Here is a 20,095-nt window from a genome sequence, read left to right on the forward strand (position 1 = left end):
TCAATACAGTATTCCTGGCTTTGACTGAGTGGCTCTCTTGACTGGGTGAATCTTTTAAATGACTGTTTAAAAGATATTTATTGAGTACTTACTGTACCTATTGAACTAGATCTTTATCTTCTCTTTTGTTGTGAAAAAACGTGCAATTCTGTAAAGTCCCAGTAAGTAACTCCACAAAAACATTAGGAGAATCTGACATTGATCATGGCTAGGACAAGTCTTTGACATAAAGTTTTAACTAATGAATAGTGTAAATTGCCCTGTGTTTTCTTTGAGGTAATATTTCAGAGTACTTGGAAATGTTGACCTCTAGATTCTAATGTTCAAGCAGCTCATTTTTATGTAAAGTTAGTTTTCCCTGTCAATCTTGACACATAAACTTGGATGCAACATTGAAGACAAGGGGGGAAGTTAAGATTTTAAGGATTATGAAAACACATACACAACTAGATATAAAGGATACATTAACCAAGTGTTTTAAAGTGGGTGATTTCTGAATTTTGTCTTTATTTATCTGGTCTTTGCAGATGTTCAGTGGTTATGGAATCAAGATGCTTCCCGGGATTTATTGCTTGCTATCCATCCGCCAAATTACATTGTGCTCTGGAATGCAGATACTGGCACCAAACTCTGGAAGAAGAGCTATGCTGATAACATTCTTTCCTTTTCTTTTGATCCTTTTGATCCCTCACATTTAACCTGTGAGTACTAGTTTCTTATGGAAAATGGATTGAGGTATTTGTAATATATATGGTTAATGCTATATACATAAGATACACACACACCCATCATACATCTTAAAATGAGATGCACATCTAGTTCATATCTTTTCAGCTCCTAGGACAGTTACTAAATCATAACCCATATATTTTGCAAGTATTCTGATGATTAGAAATTTAAATCAGCAAGCTAGACCTTCAGTGTATGGAATTTGTGATCAGAATTAGATTAGTCAGAGAATGAGAGAGTTGCTGTGTTATTCTAAGTCAGACTTAATTAAATTTTTTTCCAGGAACATGAAAAGAATCTGAGTCAAGGGTTTCATTTAGTCTGTGGCCAAATTCATTTCTTCCTTTTCAAAATATTGTTCTAATTCATTCCAAGCCTTTTGAGTGCCATAAACAGATGCATGTCAGGAATAGACTAAGCCCAAGGGAGTTTTTTCTTGCAGAGATTGTTTTTGCCAATATACTTTAATGTTTTACTGAGCCACTGATCTAAAAATTAGATTCTAGCCAGATATTTTTGTGACCAAATTATTTAGAAAATATTTTTTATTCAGTTATCCAACAAATATTTCTTGAGCTTTTACTTACTGTATGCCAGGAGTGTTCTGGGAGCCTGGAATATATCAGTAAACCAAGACAAGGATTCTTGCCTTCATAAAGTTTGCATTCTAGTGAGCACGAATTAGGTGATAACCTATAAGCATAATGAATTAGTACACTGCAATGTATTATGAATGGTATAAAAAATAAACCAAGATAAAGGGAGTGGGAGTGGGCTTGTTGTATTAGATAAAGTGGTCAAGGTAGGCTTCATTTTGATATTTGATAAACAACTTCAAAGAGATGAGGGAATCTACTATGGTAAAGAATGTTTTCCCTGGATTTGAATGACTCAAAATTCCAACTTGTATCCTCCAATATTTATTGAGGGGTATGTGAGTTGATGGAGGGACAGAAGGTCAGACAAGTAGAAATTAAAATGGGAAACACGGCTGTATAAATAACTGCGCTAGGGTGTGTTTAGGCTTTGTATGTGTAAATGTGTATATGTGAACATATGTGTGCACTCACTAGGTTGCTATGGAAGGCAGTGCTGTGAAGGCATTATGTGCTTTGAGGAGAGCAGGCTTAGCTGACAGAGTCAGGGAGTGAGGACATCACAAAAGGAGGGGACAGACTTCGACCTTGAAGGATGCCTTCTATAATCTGAAATGGAGACAAAGCTTCAGGTTAATTTACTGCATCTCTGTAATTTAGTTGATGAAAGCACGAAATTTCAAAGCATCAGTTGACCTAACATCTTTGATTTGCTCATTGAATGTGCTGGGGTTGTCATAATTCTTGAATGGTTTGTCCCCTGTCTTTAAAGCAGCCTCACTCATTGCCAAGAGCCAGGGTAGATAAGATTTTTATGATCAGATAGAAGTCAATGGCACCCACTCCAGTACTCTTGCCTGGAAAATCCCATGGATGGAGGAGCCTGGTGGGCTGCAGTCCATGGGGTTTCGAGGAGTCAGACACGACTGAGCACTTCACTTTCACTTTCGTGTATTGGAGAAGGAAATGGCAACCCACTCCAGTGTTTTTGCCTGGAGAATCCCAGGGACGGGGGAGCCTGGTGGGCTGCCATCTATGGGATTGCACAGAGTCGGACACGACTGAAGCGACTTAGCAGCAGCAGCAGCAGATGTTAGTTGGCCCCAGTTGTGAGGGGGATTATTTTTTCAGTCATAAAAAGGCATAAAATATTTCTGTTTCCTGTACACTTAGTAAGCCACTGTTGGCACTTTTACTCTAGATATTAAGTGAAAACACTCTTCGCACATCCCAAGCTTCAGTTTGACACTCAAGAAGAAAAAGGAAGTAAATTTAGACAGAGCAACTCATGATAATGAGAAAAAATTAGTATCAACAAGTTAAATATTTGAATTTGCCAAGTGTGATATGAAGAACCTCGTATATGGGTTTTTTTCTCTCTTCTGTGAATTTTATGTTCTGAAAGTCTTTGGATTTTGAAGTTATGAGATATAATGAGGAAAGGTTTCTAATGAAAGTCTGTACACTGAATTTATTTGGAAGAACAAACATTTGTTCTTTCTGCCAGTAACCTTCTGATATCTTTTTAATATAAAACATTAATTTTGAGTGCTGAGCTTGGAGGCCTCTGATGAATTGTAATGGACCACCTGTTTCCATTTAACTTGGAGAACATTCCCGTTATGTTATGTCTGCATAACACTGCCAGTTCCTTATTATTAAAATTATCATTATCTTGCTCTCAAAAATGTATTGGAATAAAACTCTATGCTAAACTTGATTAAACTTTAATCAGAGTTTCACTTCTCTCAGTACAGTACTCACCAGCGAGGGCATTGTATTCATCTCAGATTTCTCTCCATCCAAGCCTCCCTCAGGCCCTGGGAAAAAAGTTTACATATCCAGTCCGCACTCCAGCCCAGCTCACAACAAGCTGGCTGCAGCCACAGGGGCCAAGAAGGCTCTTAATAAAGTGAAAATCTTAATCACTCAAGAGAAACCTAGGTAAGTTGCAAGTATAAAACTAGCAGCAACATTTGTGTAATTCAGTGTTCATCTATTCATTGAAAATATCATTTTTGGAGATGTATTAAGATTTATTTTCTTCTTCATGTTACCCTTTCTTGTTTCTAATTTTGAATTTGTAAAAAGGAAAACTATTTTTTGTTTCCTCCTCTAAGAAGAGATTTAGCACTTAGCATGGTTCCTTTGTTACCAGTAATGCAGTAAACAACCCCACTAGTTTTCTAGTGAACATCTTTGACTCCTGAAAGTGAGAGAGAACGATTCTAAGGTGGGGGCCACTGAACACATTAAAAATTGGGGGGCAAAAGCTGGATTATGATTTTAAATACATTTTCCTGACTTAAATGCTGTGTAATGTCATTAGCCAGTAAAATATAAATGTTTTTCTTCTGCATGTAAAGATGGTTTCCCATAGTGGTTAAGGGCCAAGATTTTAGGGGAACTGTAGCTCTGTGACTTGGAGTATATTTTAATCTTTCTCAGATTTCACTCTTCCAACAGCCAAGATAGTGTGTTAAAGGGTTTCATAGGGCTGTTATAAAGATTAATAGATTCAGAAACTTAAGTCCTTATCATAGTATCTGATACTTACTAAGCATTCTTTTGGTAAATGCTATATTTTTGTTTATTTCAGAAATTTCAACTGAATAAAATTTTATTTTGAAGGACTAATTTTATGCATTAAAAATAGATTTCTATTTTTTTCCCAGTGCTATGGTTCTTATATTTTTATTGCTTTGGTAGTTTTTTGGAATTCATTTTAAAAATGCTTTTATTTTTAATATACTAAGATTATTCTATCTAGACTTTGTGGGTAATTACCTGACAAATGTAGTAAAATACAAATTGCTTATAAATTCTGAGTTGATATGTAAATATCAGTTTTATATATTAAACCATAGGCTGGTTAAATTTATCCCTAATTTATCCCCCACCCTATGCCGAAACGATTGAAGATTACTCCTTAAGTATCTTGAGAACTTATTTCTTTTTCAGTAATTCTGTATCATAAATAATTGTTTTTAAGCTGCATAGTTTTATAACTTATGACCTACATACTGTATTTTCTCTCATGAATCATATGTTCATCTGTGTGAGGAAATTGAGTCTTACATTGTTTTAAATTTGTTACTTAAGCTTGCCCAACTGGGAAGTGCAGAGCCAGAATTTTAATGCAGTCCACATCCCTCTCCATGGTCCTCTGATCTAACTTTACTTTAAATTTCAAAACCTTAATAAAATTGTTATGTAAAAAGAAGATGGTACATAATTATATGCCCATTCCTATTGAAATAAATATGTAAATTTATTATAAATACAAAGTTGTGATTAAGTATATACAACAATCACAAATTACTGAAATGAGTTTTGAGACTCTTCAACAGTCTTTACAATCCTCATATTGTTTCATCTCTTTTATTTACACAGAAGAAAATTCTGTGGTAAGTGAATAAAATACCCAACTTCGTTCCAAAAAATCTTTAAGACAGCTGAAGAGTGAAGGAAGGCAGAGTAGAGGGAGTGACTTGCTCAAGGCCAGACAGATGGTCCGTTGACTCCTGATCCAGTTCTCTGGCCCTGATTACTCTCAATGCTTTTGTTTTAATCCCAAGGCTTCTTTTCAGCAGTCCATCTAGTTCTTCCGATTACAAAATAAGAATGACAGTACTACCTTATGAGTGCTGTTTAGTATTGTCACTTACCATCTCATATCATAGACTTACTAGTTTACTTTAAACTTTCAGTGATTTAGAAACATATCTCTCCAGCCTATCTATCTAGTGTTATTGTCATAATTTGGATTTTGGCACAAAGGAGAGATCTAATATTTAGATGCTAGCTCATGTTGGTTATTTCAGGAGACAGTTGTACATTATCGTTGATGGTTATTATATGAAAAGTACAAAATTCAATCCTTTTTTAGCTTTTTCTGATATGAATAAAATCTGATTCATTTTTAAAAATTGAAGTGTAGTTGATTTACAATGCTGTGTTAGTTCCTGATATACAGCAAAGTGATTCACTTATACATATTATATTATATGGAGCCTCCCTAGTGACTCAGACAGTAAAGAATCTGCCTGCAATGCAAGAGACATGGGTTCTATCCCTGGGTTGGGAAGATCCCCTGAGAAGGGAATGGCAACCCACTCTAGTATTCTTGCCTGGAGAACCCCAGGAACTATAGCCTGCCAGGCTCCTCTGTTCATGGGATTGCAAAGAGTCAGACACGACTGAGTGAGTGACTCAGCGCGTGCGTGCACACATGCACACACACTCAGCAAAGTGATTCAGTTATACATGTTACTGTTCTTTTTCATATTCTTTTCCATTGTGGTTTATTATAGGATATTGAATCTAGTTCCTTGAGCCATATAGTAGGACCTTGTTTATGTTATATAGAGTAGTTTGTATCTGCTAATCCCAAACTCTTAATTTATCCCTCCCTCACAGCCACCCCACCTTTGGTAACCATAAGTTTGTTTTTGTGTCTGTGGGTCTACATCTGTTTTGTACATATGTTCATGTGTGAGTCTGACTCATTTCTTGATGCCTGAAGTAAATGTTTACTTTTTCCAGTGCAGAATTCATAACTCTCAATGATTGCCTTCAGTTGGCATACCTGCCTTCCAAAAGGAATCACATGTTGCTGCTCTATCCTCGTGAGATTTTAATCCTTGATCTTGAGGTGAATCAGACAGTGGGTGTGATTGCAATAGAGCGAACAGGAGTTCCTTTTCTGCAGGTATCTACAGCTTACAAATTACATCACCAAAAGTTGATTATGAATTATATAGAGAAAATAATCTATACTTTTGCATAGTCTTGCAAAAGTCCTTAGTTTCACTTCTTTTCTTTTTATTTAAAGATTGACAATGTTATTTTACATTCCTTATTTTTCTGGACTTCTGATTGGTTTGATTTAACCCTAGAAATTCTTCTGACAGATCTGGAGATAGATACTGAACTATTTAAGTTACACGAATAAAGACAAATTTTTCAGGATTGATGGATTAGGGGATTATATGTGTGCTTTTGTGTTTTTGTTTTTTTGCCCATATTCTGTAAATATGAGTTTATGAGTCTCACTGTATATATAATTTTAAAATCTATGGTTTTAAAAAATAAATACATCGTCTATTTAAAGGTAATTCCCTGCTTTCAACGTGATGGTTTATTTTGCCTACATGAAAATGGTTGTATAACCTTACGTGTTCGAAGATCTTACAGTAGTATTTTCACCACTTCAAATGAGGAACCAGGTAAGTTTGTATCTCACAATAATGTTCACTTATTTTTTTTTCAGAATTATTTTTTTAAAGCTTTATGTGGCAAATACTAGCCAAAGCATGGAGTTAATGATAATCCCAGTTATAGTATGAGACATAAGAAAGCACAAACCCAAGATAATCTCTGGGTATTATAACAGTGCACCTCCTGTATGCAGCAAAAATAGTAGGATTTTGTAATCCCTTTTTGACTGTATCCATGAGCCAAGCACATGTTATCTTTTGTGACTATTTCTTTTACACAAGTCCAACCTTGTATATACCTTTATTATTACACCCCTTTGACTTTTCTTCTGCTTTAGCAAGGAATGTCTTAAACCTGTGTCACTTTATGGTAAAGTGACAGAGGGTAATAAGTCCTCAGGGCATTCAGCTGTCTTTTCCAATCTTATCCTGGAGAATAAAACTGATGTCTTTATGGAATGATGTGCTATGTAAAGGTGAAAGTGACTTTCACATCTTTTGTAAAATACAATTTTTTTAGGCTTACTCTTCAGTTTGGTCGCTCAGTCATGTTCGACTCTTTGCAGCCCCATGGACTGCAGCATGCTAGGCTTCCCTGTCCATCACCAACTGCCGGAGCTTGCTCAAACTCATGTCCATAGAGTCGGTGATGCCATCCAGCCATCTCATCCTCTGTTCTCCCCTTCTCCTCCCACCTTCAATCTTTCACAGCATCAGGGTCTTTTCTAGTGAGTCAGTTCTTTGCATCAGGTGGCCAAAGTATTGGAGCTTTGGTGTCAGCATCAGTCCTTCCAATGAATATTCAGTACTGATTTCCCTTATCATTGACTGGTTTGATCTCCCTTCTGTCCAAGGGACTCTCAAGAGTCTTCTCCAGCACTATAGTTCAAAAACATCAATTCTTCAGTGCTAAGCCTTCTTTATGGTCCAACTCTCACATCCATAACGTGACTACTGGAAAAACCATAGCTTTGACTAGATGGACCTTTTCAGTAAAGTAATGTCTCTGCTTTTTAATACGCTATCTAGGTTGGTCATAACTTTCCTTCCAAGGAGTAAGCTTCTTTTAGTTTCATGGCTGCAGTCACCATCTGCAGTGATTGTGGAGCCCAAGAAAATAAAGTCTGACACTGTTTCCATTGTTTCCCCATCTATTTGCCATGAAGCGATGGGACTGGGTGCCATGATCTTCATTTTTTAGATGTTGAGTTTTAAGCCATCTTTTTCACTCTCTTCTTTCACTTTCATCAAGAGGCTCTTTAATTCCTCTTCGCTTTCTGCCATAAGGATGGTGTCATTTGCATATCTGAGGTTATTGATTCTTCTCCCGCCAGTCTTGATTACAGCTTAGGCTTCATCCAGCCCAACATTTCACATGATGTACTCTGCATATAAGTTAAATAAGCAGGGTGACAATATACAGCCTTGATGTACTCCTTTCCCAATTTGGGACCAGTTTCTTGTTTCATGTCTGGTTCTAACTGTTGCTTCTTGGCCTGCATACAGATTTCTCAGGAGGCACGTATGGTGGTCTGGTATTCCCATCTCTAAGAATTTTCCGCAGTTTGTTGTGATCCACACAGTCAAAGGCTTTCACATAGTCAATGAAACAGAAGTAGATGTTTTTCTGGAATTCTCTTGCTTTTTCTATGATTCAGTGGATGTCGGCAATTTGATCTCTGGTTCCTCTGCCCTTTCTAAATCCAGCTTAAATATCTGGAAGTTCTCGGTTCATGTACTATTGAAGCCTGGCCTGGGAATTTTGAGCATTACTTTGCTAGTGTGTGAGATGAGTACAATTGTGTGGTAGTTTGAGCATTCTTTGGCATTGCCTTTCTTTGGGATTGGAATGAAAACTGATCTTTTCCAGTCCTGTGGCCACTGCTTTTTCCAAATTTGCTGGCATATTAAGTGCAGCACTTTCACAGCATCATCTTTTAGAATTTGAAATAGCTCAGCTGGAATTCTGTCACCTCCACTAGATTTGTTCATAGTGATCCTTCTAAGGCCCACTTGACTTTGCATTCTAGGATGTCTGGCTCTAGGTGAGTGATCACACCATTGTGATGCAGAGCACAGGAAATTATGATAGGCTACAAGTGGGCTGTTCATTATTTAATCATATATCTGTTGGTCTTTTTTTGAAAGATTTTCTTCATTTAAAAAATATTAAATAATCTATTTTGATAATTGCTGTTTTGGACATTAAACTTGGTGTGGACAGTCACTAAGTTAATTGTCTTATATCCTGAAGAAATTAGTAATTGTAAACAAGGGAAGCCATTTTTGACAAACTTTGCTTTAGTTGAAGGGATGATGTTCTTTTTGATTGTGGTATTATTTACTTTGAAACAAGTAGCAGTGACATGAATATGGTTGCTTTCTAATATTTAAAGAAAACAATACTCTTGTTAAGATCCAGATCCTGTCCAGGAGCTTACCTATGACCTACGAAGCCAGTGTGATGCAATCAGGGTGACAAAAACTGTCCGTCCCTTCAGTATGGTGTGTTGTCCGGTTAATGAGAATGCAGCTGCCCTCATAGTGAGCGATGGGAGGGTCATGATATGGGAACTGAAGTCGGCTGTTTGTAATCGGAATTCACGGAGCAGGTAAATGAACCAATAGGATCTCTTTTTTGTTTTGCTTTGCTTCCCCCCTGCCTTTTTAAGATTGCCAGAATCATATAAAAATAGCAAGGCCTTTTTCTGTAAAAAATATTTAGACATTAGATTATAAGTGGATTATGTAAACCTGCTAGAGATATTTCACTTGTGGTTTAGATTAATGATTAGTGTAACAAATGGATAGAATACTATGATCGAAAGTTAGTAGTTTGAGTTACTAACATATGATGCAGACTGTAAACATGTAAGAACTGTCTAATTATTATATCTTTGCAGCAGTTCTGGCCTGTCACCTCTATATTCACCAGTGTCTTTCTGTGGAATTCCTGGAGGAATCCTACAGAATAAACTCCCAGACCTCTCCTTAGATAACATGATTGGTAAGCCACTTTTTTTTCCCCTTCTGATTTCCATGTTAGGTATACTTTTTGAAGGACAAAATTAATAGTCAGTAATTGTTGTTACTATTAAAGTTAGTACTTCAGAAAACTAAAATGTAGCTTCGTTCTTTTCTGAATAAACCAGAGGGGTATAAAATAAAATTTATGTGGTCCCTAATAGTTATCTGCCGATTGTCATCGTGATTTTACTTGTCTGTTTCTTCCCGTAGGTTATACGCACCACAAGGGTGGGACAGAGCTTAACTCAGCCTTGCATCCCCAGCACTCAGCACAGGGTGTAGCCCATTCTAGATGTACAATAAATAGTTATTGAAGAAATAATTAACTGAGCAATATTAGAAAAAAATCATCTTCTTGACTTATATTTTCTTATATTTATGTTGGGAATTCTTACTTTCACCAAATATTTATTTGCAAATAAAATATTATTTCAGACTTATCTAGTTATTATAGAGCCAGAATATAGTCAAGGAAGAATGAGGGTTGGTGATTTCAAATATTAGACAACTAGGAATTATAAATATGACAAACAGAGTTGACATGTAATTCACTTAAAATTGTGGCCAGTGGTTTATAAAGGATTTTCTTTACCATTATTTGTTATTCCATAATGTAATTAAACATGGACATTATTTACTAGGTTTCTTTTTGTTTGTTTAAATGCTATGAAGATAAATGATATACTAGAAAGAAGAGCGTTAGCTTATTGATCTTAATCAGAGATGACACTTATTGGGGGCTTAGTACTATATTAAATGCTGTGCCAAATTCTCTACTTAATACCTCAACAACCCTGCGGACTAGGTACTATTATTATTATTTCCATTTTATATATGTGGGAACTAAGACCAGGAGAGATTAAAAAACTTGCCCCAAAGTACACAGCCAGTCAGTGGAAATGTGGTCATAATCATCCCAGTCTGGAGTCTGCTTCTTGGCCATGGCCTTTAATCCTGGCTGCTTCACTGTGAGCAAAGCAAGGTCTGACCTCTCCATACCCTGGTATTCTCATAATTCCTGCCAGTTTTGGACTCTTTGTGCTCACTGATGCTAACTTACATACTTAAAATTTTTTCTTTTCGCCTTTCAAACATAAATCCCTATGAAGAAGTTCAGACACATAATTGTTTTGCAAAATTTATTTTATCAGTAACATAATTTTCTGAGTTAATTGACCCTGTCTTCACTTAATATAAACTATTAAAGTGAAAAGAATTATGAACACACATGCACAGAACTAATCAGTAATATGAAGCCCATAGGAGTTTGAAATTTTATGCTGTTTAGGTATCTAAGTGATATAAATTACATTTTTGGGGGGACAGAATGGTACAGATTGTATAGCAGTTCTTGACAATGTTGTTGATTTGAAAGTATTAAATAATTAAATCTTTGTTACTTGAAAACATTTTAATTAAAACTTTAAATTAAACTTTTAATTTGAAATTCACTATGTACTTAGTGATAATTGAAAGCAATTCAGTTAAGTACAGAGGTCTGATTTATATTCATTGAATAAAGGCTGTTGCTTATTAAGGCCTAATCTGCCCTACTTTGTGAATCACTTCACGTAGAAAATGCTGGATGAGAAATATGCAGTTTCCTGGAATCAGCTCTAAGCTGCCAAAAGTTGGTAAACATGGCACCTACTTGTTGCCATTGCTTTAGACCCCATCTTTGTTACTAAAAATGAGTATCAGTTGTATGGCTTATCCTAAGGGATCATTTATTCAGATTGATCCTTTTTTTGTGTATATCTTACTGATTTTATAATAGCATTTTACTAAAACAACTTGACGGGTTTAAGAGGTTTGTTTAGAATCCCATCACCCACTCTAAATAATTATTTACGTTTTTCCTTTTCACAATATGTGTATATGTGTGTGTACATATATATATGTACACACACATGCACTAATTTGTGCTTGTGCTCAGTCTTGTCCAACTCTTTGTCACCCTGTAGACTGTAGCCAGCCAGGCTTTTCTGCCCATGGAATTTTCCAGGCAAGAATACTGGAGTGGGATGCCATTTGCTACTCCAGGGAATCTTTCCGACCCAGGGGGTTGAACCTGCATCTCTCGTGTCTTCTGCATGGACAGGTGGATTGTTTACCAGTAGCACCACCTGTGATAAACACACATGCACATACACTCACACGTATTCTTGTGTGAAAACTTTATCCCAGGCTTTTGGTGGTGCTAGTGGTAAAGAGCCTGTCTGCCAGTGCAGGAGACAAAAGGGACACAGGTTCGATCCCTGGGTGGGAAGATCCCCTGGAGAAGGACATGGCAACCCACTGTAGTGTTCTTGCCTGGAGAATGCCATGGACAGAGGAGCCTGGTGGGCTGTAGTCCATAGCGTCAGAGAGAGTTGGACAGGACTGAAGCAACTTAACACATACAAAGGAAGAAATATTTTAAACCCTTATCAGTGAGTTAAAGTTTCAATTTTGCCGCACTCTTTGTTGTCACATTTTGTTGTCGTTCAGTTGCAAAGTCACGTCTGACTGTGACCCCATGGACTGCAAAAAGCCAGGCTTCCCTGTCCTTCACTATCTCCCTGAGTTTACTCAAACTCATGTCCATTGAGTTGGTGATTCCACCTAGGCTTCTCATCCTCTGTCATCCCCTTCTCCTCCTGCCCTCAATCTTTCCCAGCATCAGGGTCTTTTCCAGTGAGTCAACTCTTCGCATCGGGTCGCCAAGGTATTGGAGCTTCAGCTTCAGCATCAGTCTTTGCAGTGAATATTCAGAGTTGATTTCCTTTAGGTTTGACTGGTTTGAGCTCTTTGAACCTATTTGTGATTACCAATTTTATGTGCACTTTAAAGAGCATCAAATCAAAACATAACCCTTAAGGAAGGCAGTGAGACAGGAATATGCTATAATCTGTCATGTACAGAAACTGTTCTCTAACCCTAGTCCTTCTCGATTTGCCTTTGATGCCCTGAAGCCAGCAACTTTGGCTAAAACAGTGTTTCTTAGAAGACCAAGGCCCCTGCATTATGGATAGCAATACTCTGGAGTAATTTAACCTTTGAGATATTAGATGATGCAAATTAAGTCCCGTAGCTAAATAAGACCCAGTGTATAGCTACACCCCCAGAGTGTTACTTGACATCTGAAGAGTACTTCCACTGTGAAGTTCCTTTAGATTTTAAGATCGGCATATGTTGCAGTTAATGTATTTTTTTGTTGTTTGTTTTATCACAAACCAGGGCAGAGTGCAGTTGCTGGGGAAGAACATCCCAAAGGCTCCGTTCTGCAGGAAGTGCAGCTCAAGTTCCTGCTAACAGGTCTGCTCTCAGGACTGCCCTCCCCACAGTTCGCTATCCGGATGTGCCCCCCATTGACCACAAAAAACATCAAGATGTATCAGCCGTTGCTTGCTGTTGGTGAGTTCTTGTTTTAACTCTTAATGTCTATTTTACATTTTTAATACATTAAAGTTTCCTGATTATTAGAAAAGCCTGTATTCTCCTTTAGAATGCTTTAAATGGAGGAAGAAGCTCCATGAAATTGTGTAAATACTCATCTTGAAATGCTTTTTTCCCCTCTCCTGTTAATCTTTTTAAATCACAACAGTTACTCATTCACTGGTGGCAGATGACAGAGATTCTGACACCATGGATGTGTTTCTGAAAGGTCAGGAGGGTAGTTCCTGTGTGATGCTGAAACCAGACTGCTTGTCTTTTCTTGGACCATCTCAAGCTCTCCTGTACACGTCATTTTGTTTTGAGTTTTTGTTAACTAATAATGTGGTCAAAGTTAATATTTAGTAACAGCAAGAATCTATATTTGCTACGAATTGGTAGCAAATTAACCAGGTTAAATCTGGTTTTATTTTGTTCAAAGTGGCTCTTGTGTTTGTAAACTAAAAATTTGCCTTCTGGGTTGAAATTGCAATTTTTATGTTTTAGATTTTTTAAAAATTGGTCTGGGTTTCAGCTTACTGTCACAGTAATTTCATGGTAATATGATTAACCTGGTTTCTTTTACAGAGAAAACCCAATTTTAATTTGCTTTTAAGTATATAAGGTTAAAAATTCATTTCTCTGAAATTTTGAAAAATAGAATATTTGTTTGAAATTGTCATTACTTTTCTTAAGAAGCTATTGGTTTGACTTCTGTTTTTTCCCAGTTCTCTAAACAAGTGATATGTGATTCTTTTGTTTTTTTTCCTAAAATGAAAATCTGATCACATGTATCTTGCAGCCCTTCTGTCTTAGCTCAGTGGCTGGCTTGTGAGACCTAATGGCTCATTTGAGTATTACTGTTTGGTGGTACTGTTATTTCCACATTTTTTTCCATTATCATTTTTTGAAAGTGATTTGAATTTAAGATTCGGTGATCTGTGCTTATAGGTATCCAGATTTATATAAATACAGATAGATGTTTAATTTTTGCTCTAGAAACTATTGATTCATATTAAACCTCTTATTGAAATTTCAGTTGGAATTTGTCAATGTATATAGAATGTATGTCTCTGAATGTCAGAATACCTAATTTGTCAATTAGGATTTTATTAATTTCTTGGTGAAAATTATGTCTTGAGATAGTGAGGTAATAAGAGTTGATCAGAATCTGAGATTTCCATTGTAGAATAAGCTATATTATAGTGGTATATAGTGAATAGCAAGCATTTATTGAATTTAGTATAATAGCAAAGTAAAAGCGAAAAATATATGTGCCTGAAGTCTTGCAGAGTTATTAGGAAACACAAACAGAGCTCAGCTGGATTTACTTCTCCTTCTAGGGCCTGTAAATCATAGTTTCAACATCAAAATGTGCAGAATATAGAAATCATATAATTATTTTGAACATTTGCTAATTGAAAAGTTTGAGTAATTTAGATATTTTCTCAGGACTAGAACTAGAAGATATTGTGGCATAGGTAATAAATATAAAGTTATAATACCATATTTCTCTCAAATAGTTTTACAAGAAATTTCTGAAGCTTTATCCAGCAAGTTAGCCAAGATTGGAATTTGCCTAGCATTTTTAAAAATGCTGGGTTGGGAAGATCCCCTGGAGAAGGGAAAGGCGACCCACTCCAGTATTCTGGCCTGGAGAATTCCATGGACTATATAGTCCATGGGGTCGCAAAGAGTCAGACACAACTGAGTGACTTTTTCTTTCACTTTCACATTATTATATTATTATTTCTACAATCTGTTGCTTTGTATAAATCCATTAATTCTTTCAGTCATATGTAATGAGAAAGTGATTGTGCAACCACTAACATTGTTCACTTTTCTTGCTTCACTTATGAAAACATATTAAGGGCTGAAACATTAATTTCTGAAGAAAATATTACTTTCTCAAGTGGCCGTGTCCCTTCTAATTAAATTTTAGACCGATTACATGAGACTGTGAAAAGCTTTAGGTATAATGATCACTACAAATCATAATACAGTGATTACAGTAATAATAATAATCATATCCTTACATGGTGCTGAATGTTGTACTAAGTGTTTTACACATACGTTTCTCATTTAATCTCCAATGAATAAATAGATTTGCAGTGCAGGCAAGAAAACTGCAAGAGTGTAGGGCAGAGCCAGGGCTTAAACTTTGGCTTCTTTAACTGTAAAATCCACAGTTAGCCACTGTACTTTATCATCGCTTTATGATGTATTTAATGTTAAAGACAGAGCAAACAATCTTTGTAAAGAAGAGTTCTGCACGGTTGTGTTTTTGAGGACCAGTTATAATAAACATTCAAAAAGCTTAAGAGAGTGCATCAAATTTTATGTGTATTGAATTAGATTTTGCTGTTTCTGGGTTTAGGTAAGATTACAGAGTCCATGGAACTTCCCTAGTAGCTCAGCTGGTAAAGAATCTGCCTGCAATACAGGAGGCCCTGGTTCGATTCCTGGGTTCGGAAGATACCCTAGAGAAGAGATAGGCTACTTATTTCAGTATTCTTGGGCTTCCCTGGTGGCTCAGATGGTAAAGAATCTGCCTGCAATGTGGGAGACCTGGGTTTGATCCATAGGATGAGAAGCCTGTCTGGAGGAGGGCATGGCAACTCACTCCAGTATTCTTGCCTGGCAAATCCTATGGACAAGAGAGCCTAGAGAGCTCCAGTCCATGGAGTCGCAAAGAGGTGGACACGACTGAGTGACTAATTACAACACAGCACAGAGTCTGTGAGATTAGACCCATTTTTGAAAAGAGGGAAGACAGAGAAATATACTCTTCCTTCACACCTACCTTAGGTTCCTTTTATAAAAGATAGATGTTTTAAAATGATTGAAATCTTGAGAGAAGACTTTTGTTAGATATGAAACTTCCACTAGATTAAATCTCCTCTATCATGTCATTTTGATAGGTACAAGCAATGGTTCCATCCTGGTGTACCATCTCACCAGTGGGCTGCTGCACAAGGAGTTAAGCATCCATTCATGTGAAGTCAAGTGAGTCTGTCATTGGGATATTGAGCTCATAAACATATGTAATATCAAAAAAGTTCTTATGGAATTTTCTACACGGAATACTCTGCAGTGATTATTTGACTGAAAGCTTTGAATAATAGATATTCTTGTCCAACTAATGGCTGTGTTCATCAAGGATGAGTACTAATTGTTTACGTCATAGAGGACCTTAATTCAGTGAAGAATTTTTTCTCACTTTATTTCTGCATCGTATTTATTTCTCCTAAGGTCTAGGCTATTTTCTTACTGGATATAATTCTCTTCCCTTGTTCCAGTTTATATAGTTTTTTTCCATTTCTGTAAAGATCTTATAGTAGGACTTCTGATGAAAAATTTGAGTAAAGTCACTTTAATTTTTAATTAATCTCATTTATTCTTTCATTTGATATATGAGCTGTTTCATGAGCTCTTTGAATGCAGAGGTATCTGAGGGAAGGCTAACAGGACAGAAGGAAGCCTCTTGCTTCATGTTTTAAAGTATTATATACCACTCCAATAAAAATAAAAAAGTACATACCTACCTGCTCCATAGCATTATTTTTCTGATCACATGACTATATTATTTTCTTTGCCCTGGTAATGATGGATTATAAAGTTACACATGTAAAATATAAATTTATTAATTTTCGGTTATTTTTGGATGATTTTGGAACAGATGTATCAGGCTATTTTCTTACTTCTGTGCATTATATAAATTATAGGCCTCATGTATATATTAAAATTCTTAGTGAACCCTTAGCGTACACATTATTCTGAATAAATGCATTTTCTAAATGGGAAGGGTCAGTGCTTGAAGTATCACAATTTCTGATTGTGATGGAAGTTTCTGAATTCAGTTCAGTTCAGTCGCTCAGTCGTGTCTGACGCTTTGCGAACCCATGAATTGCAGCACGCCAGGCCTCCCTGTCCATCACCAACTCCCAGAGTTCACCCAAACTCATGTTCATCAAGTTGGTGATGCCATCCAGCCATCTCATCCTCTGTCGTCCCCTTCTCCTCCTGCTCCCAATCCCTCCCAGCATCAGAGTCTTTTCCAGTGAGTCAACTCTTCACATGAGGTGGCCTAAGTATTGGAGTTTCAGTCTCAACATCAGTCCTTTCAATGAACACCCAAGACTGGTCTCCTTTAGGATGAACTGGTTGGATCTCCTTGCAGTCCAAGGGACTTGCAAGAGTCTTCCCCAGCACCACAGTTCAAAAGCATCAATTCTTTGGCTCTCAGCGCTCTTCACAGTCCAACTCTCACATCCATACATGACCACTGGAAAAACCATAGCCTTGACTAGACGGACCTTTGTTGGCAGAGTAATATCTCTCCTTTTATATGCTATCTAGGTTGGTCATAACTTTCCTTCCGAGGAGTAAACATCTTTTAATTTCATGGCTGCAGTCACCATCTGCAGTGATTTTGGAGCCCCCCAAAATTAAGTCTGACACTGTTTCCTCTATTTCCCCAACTATTTCCCATGAAGTGATGGGACCAGATGCCATGATCTTCGTTTTCTGAATGTTGAGCTTTAAGCCAACTTTTTCACTCTCCTCTTTCACTTTCATCAAGAGGCTTTTTAGTTCCTCTTCACTTTCTGAGAGTTAATGTTGATTTAATCTTTCAAATGCATGATCTTTCAGTACAGCCTAAGTGACTGTTTATCGCCACTTTATGCTATTCCCCCCGCCCCCCAGTATCTCCCTAAATACACCTACATGGGGGATAATGTCTTCAGAAGCATCAGGTGTCTGTTGGGATCCTTTCAGACTGTTGGTCATCTTCTTCTCTCCTTTCAGTAGTCTCTGCTGCCACTGATTCCTTCTCTCTCCCTTTCTTTCCCATGTGTATTGACATTTCCTCTCACTCTTGGAATTTGAGTGCATTGTTCCCTTTTATGGCAAACAGCAATGAGTTAAAACTCATCATTTAATCAATACTTGTTCTGAGGATTATGTTAAATGTTAATACGTTGCTTTCATTGTTTTATTGATTGCTCACTACAGCTCTATGCAGTAGGCACTATTGTTATTCCCAATTTACAGAAGAACAGTATTATAGAGTCATCTGTGAAAAAGGTATATGCAATTCAGTCTAGGCCTTTTAGGCTTCAGAACTGAGCTTGTAGCATCCTTGTGCTGGGTCTTCAGATAAAAAAATTCACATAGATTAATTGTAAACAGTTTGGCAGTAAGATAAAAGTGTTGACTAAGCCAAGATTAATACCAAGAATTTGGTACATGCTTCTGGGAAATCAAGCACATTTTCATCTTTTTCTGAACACTGAAATCTTATTTATTTATTTACATTGAGGTACAGTAAGATATATTAGTTTCAGATGTACAGTGTAATAATACTTATATGTGTGGTGAAATGATCACCACAATATGAAGCCTTTAATAAAGACATAATAGCTAGTTAATCAGTGAGCTGTTTGCTATAAGTAAGATGGTTATTCTGGATTGCTCAGGTTGTAGATGTCACTAAGAACATGATTTAACACATTATGGTAGTATTTGTTATTGACACAAAAACTATTTATAAAGTGTTGCTTGGAGTACCAAATAACTCTCAAGGGTATGCTACTCAGTCAGGCTAGTGTTGTGAATGATCTCGTAAATATGCTCATTTTTTAAATATAAATTTTCCTCTTAATTGCTATTTTAAAGATAATTCACATTTTACATTCAGAGATGGTGCTCAAGAGGATGCTAAAATACTGGTGTCTTTGTGTTTCAATTAATGCAATTATAGTATTATAATTAAAACCATTATGAAAATTTCACAGATGTGTTATAAAAATTGTTCAACTTACTAGCAATAAACCCAAAACATTCTAGATACTCATATGCAAATTAAAGGCCAACTTTTAAAAGGTGGTTTTTCTACCCTGTACTAAATGTGTTTTTTAAAACCACCTAATCTTAAGTACTTCAGTCTTACACATACACATGGCCTGGGACTACCTAACTATAGATAGTTTATATCTGTGTGTTTGTCAAAACCATGGTGCTTTAACCAGTTACACTTTATAAATATGAAATCTATATTGAATCTCTTCTCTATGCCTGTAAACAGACAAAATCTTGGAGGCTTATAATCCAGTGGAAGATACCTAGAAGTAAACAATGTGGAGTAGTACATATAGGTTTTCTTAGATTATTAGAGTTTTTACATTATTAGTTGGTATCTTTGTCCTGTAGACTAAAATTACAATAATATAGCCCAATACTATGTTCACTGTCAAAAACTGTTAAAATGTATATGGGTATCAGAACACTGATGGACTCAGTATTGCTTTGAGTACATTGAGTTATTTGTGGAAAGTAAAATGATCTCCATTTTGTTCATCTGTAAATTTGCAGACGTTAGTTTCATATCATTATAGAACTTCAAAGCTTTTCAGAAAGTGTGTGCTCCCCTCAGACTACCTGGTGTTGGGAGGTAGCCAGTGTAGCATCCCCAGTGCAGGTAGAACTTGGGACTCTGTAAGAGCCAGAGCCTGAACATCTGTTGGTAGATTTTAAGGTTATAGTTGTTCAATAGTGAGGAATGCTACAAAACCAACTTAGATTATCTGAGTCAGAACATGAGCTACAGTTCTTACAAGTTATTTTTAATAGAGCTCAGTGTATGATTAAACCTAGATGGACAGTGGTTTTCTAATCCTGGGAGCAGTGTTGTGCTCAGCAGTTTAACAAGAGTTTTCATTCTTTTCTTTTGAGAAATAATCTCCTCCTTATCTCGTACACTTTGAAGTCCAACGTGATTTTTATTTTTTTTAGTCGATCAATAGGAGTCAGATATACAAGCTGCTGCTGGAATCTGTTCACAAGCAATATACTTGTGGTGCTCAATTATAAATAAGCAGCCCCCCATGTTCTGTTATCTCCTCAGCACTGGGGCAGCCTGTAAACAGTGGGGAAAGCCCTTCTCTGGGTATGAACGGCACTTAGAAACATAAGGAGGCGTGGTAGGCTTTTTTGGACATCATTCTTTTAATCTGACAGAATTTGCTGAGTAGCTGTCATGTGCTTGGATTGCCAGGGCAGGTTCCTCCCTCCTGAGAGAGCGCAGTCTAGGGCAGTGCTTCTCCGTCA

At 36.7% G+C, this 20,095-nt stretch overlaps 1 protein-coding gene across 9 annotated transcripts in view; it reads left to right on the plus strand.

The window, feature by feature from the left end:
- Positions 1-20,095, plus strand: part of WDR11 (WD repeat domain 11) — a 55,357-nt gene that overhangs the window by 7,421 nt on the left and 27,841 nt on the right. For 5 of the 9 annotated variants that reach the window (XM_012103030.5, XM_004020238.5, XM_060404766.1 and 2 more), the window contains 8 exons: positions 528-701; positions 3,083-3,269; positions 5,871-6,036; positions 6,439-6,553; positions 8,961-9,156; positions 9,448-9,551; positions 12,791-12,967; positions 15,907-15,991. In XM_012103030.5, coding sequence (XP_011958420.1) covers positions 528-701; positions 3,083-3,269; positions 5,871-6,036; positions 6,439-6,553; positions 8,961-9,156; positions 9,448-9,551; positions 12,791-12,967; positions 15,907-15,991 — 1,204 coding nt within the window. Of the gene's footprint in view, positions 1-527; positions 702-3,077; positions 3,270-5,870; positions 6,037-6,438; positions 6,554-8,960; positions 9,157-9,447; positions 9,552-12,790; positions 12,968-15,906; positions 15,992-20,095 lie in introns of all 9 variants that reach the window. The other 4 variants (XM_012103031.5, XM_012103032.4, XM_060404765.1 and 1 more) reach the window with 2 other exon arrangements.

The sequence above is a fragment of the Ovis aries genome, chromosome 22 (genome assembly GCF_016772045.2).
Source record: "Ovis aries strain OAR_USU_Benz2616 breed Rambouillet chromosome 22, ARS-UI_Ramb_v3.0, whole genome shotgun sequence".
Lineage (NCBI taxonomy): Eukaryota > Metazoa > Chordata > Mammalia > Artiodactyla > Bovidae > Ovis > Ovis aries.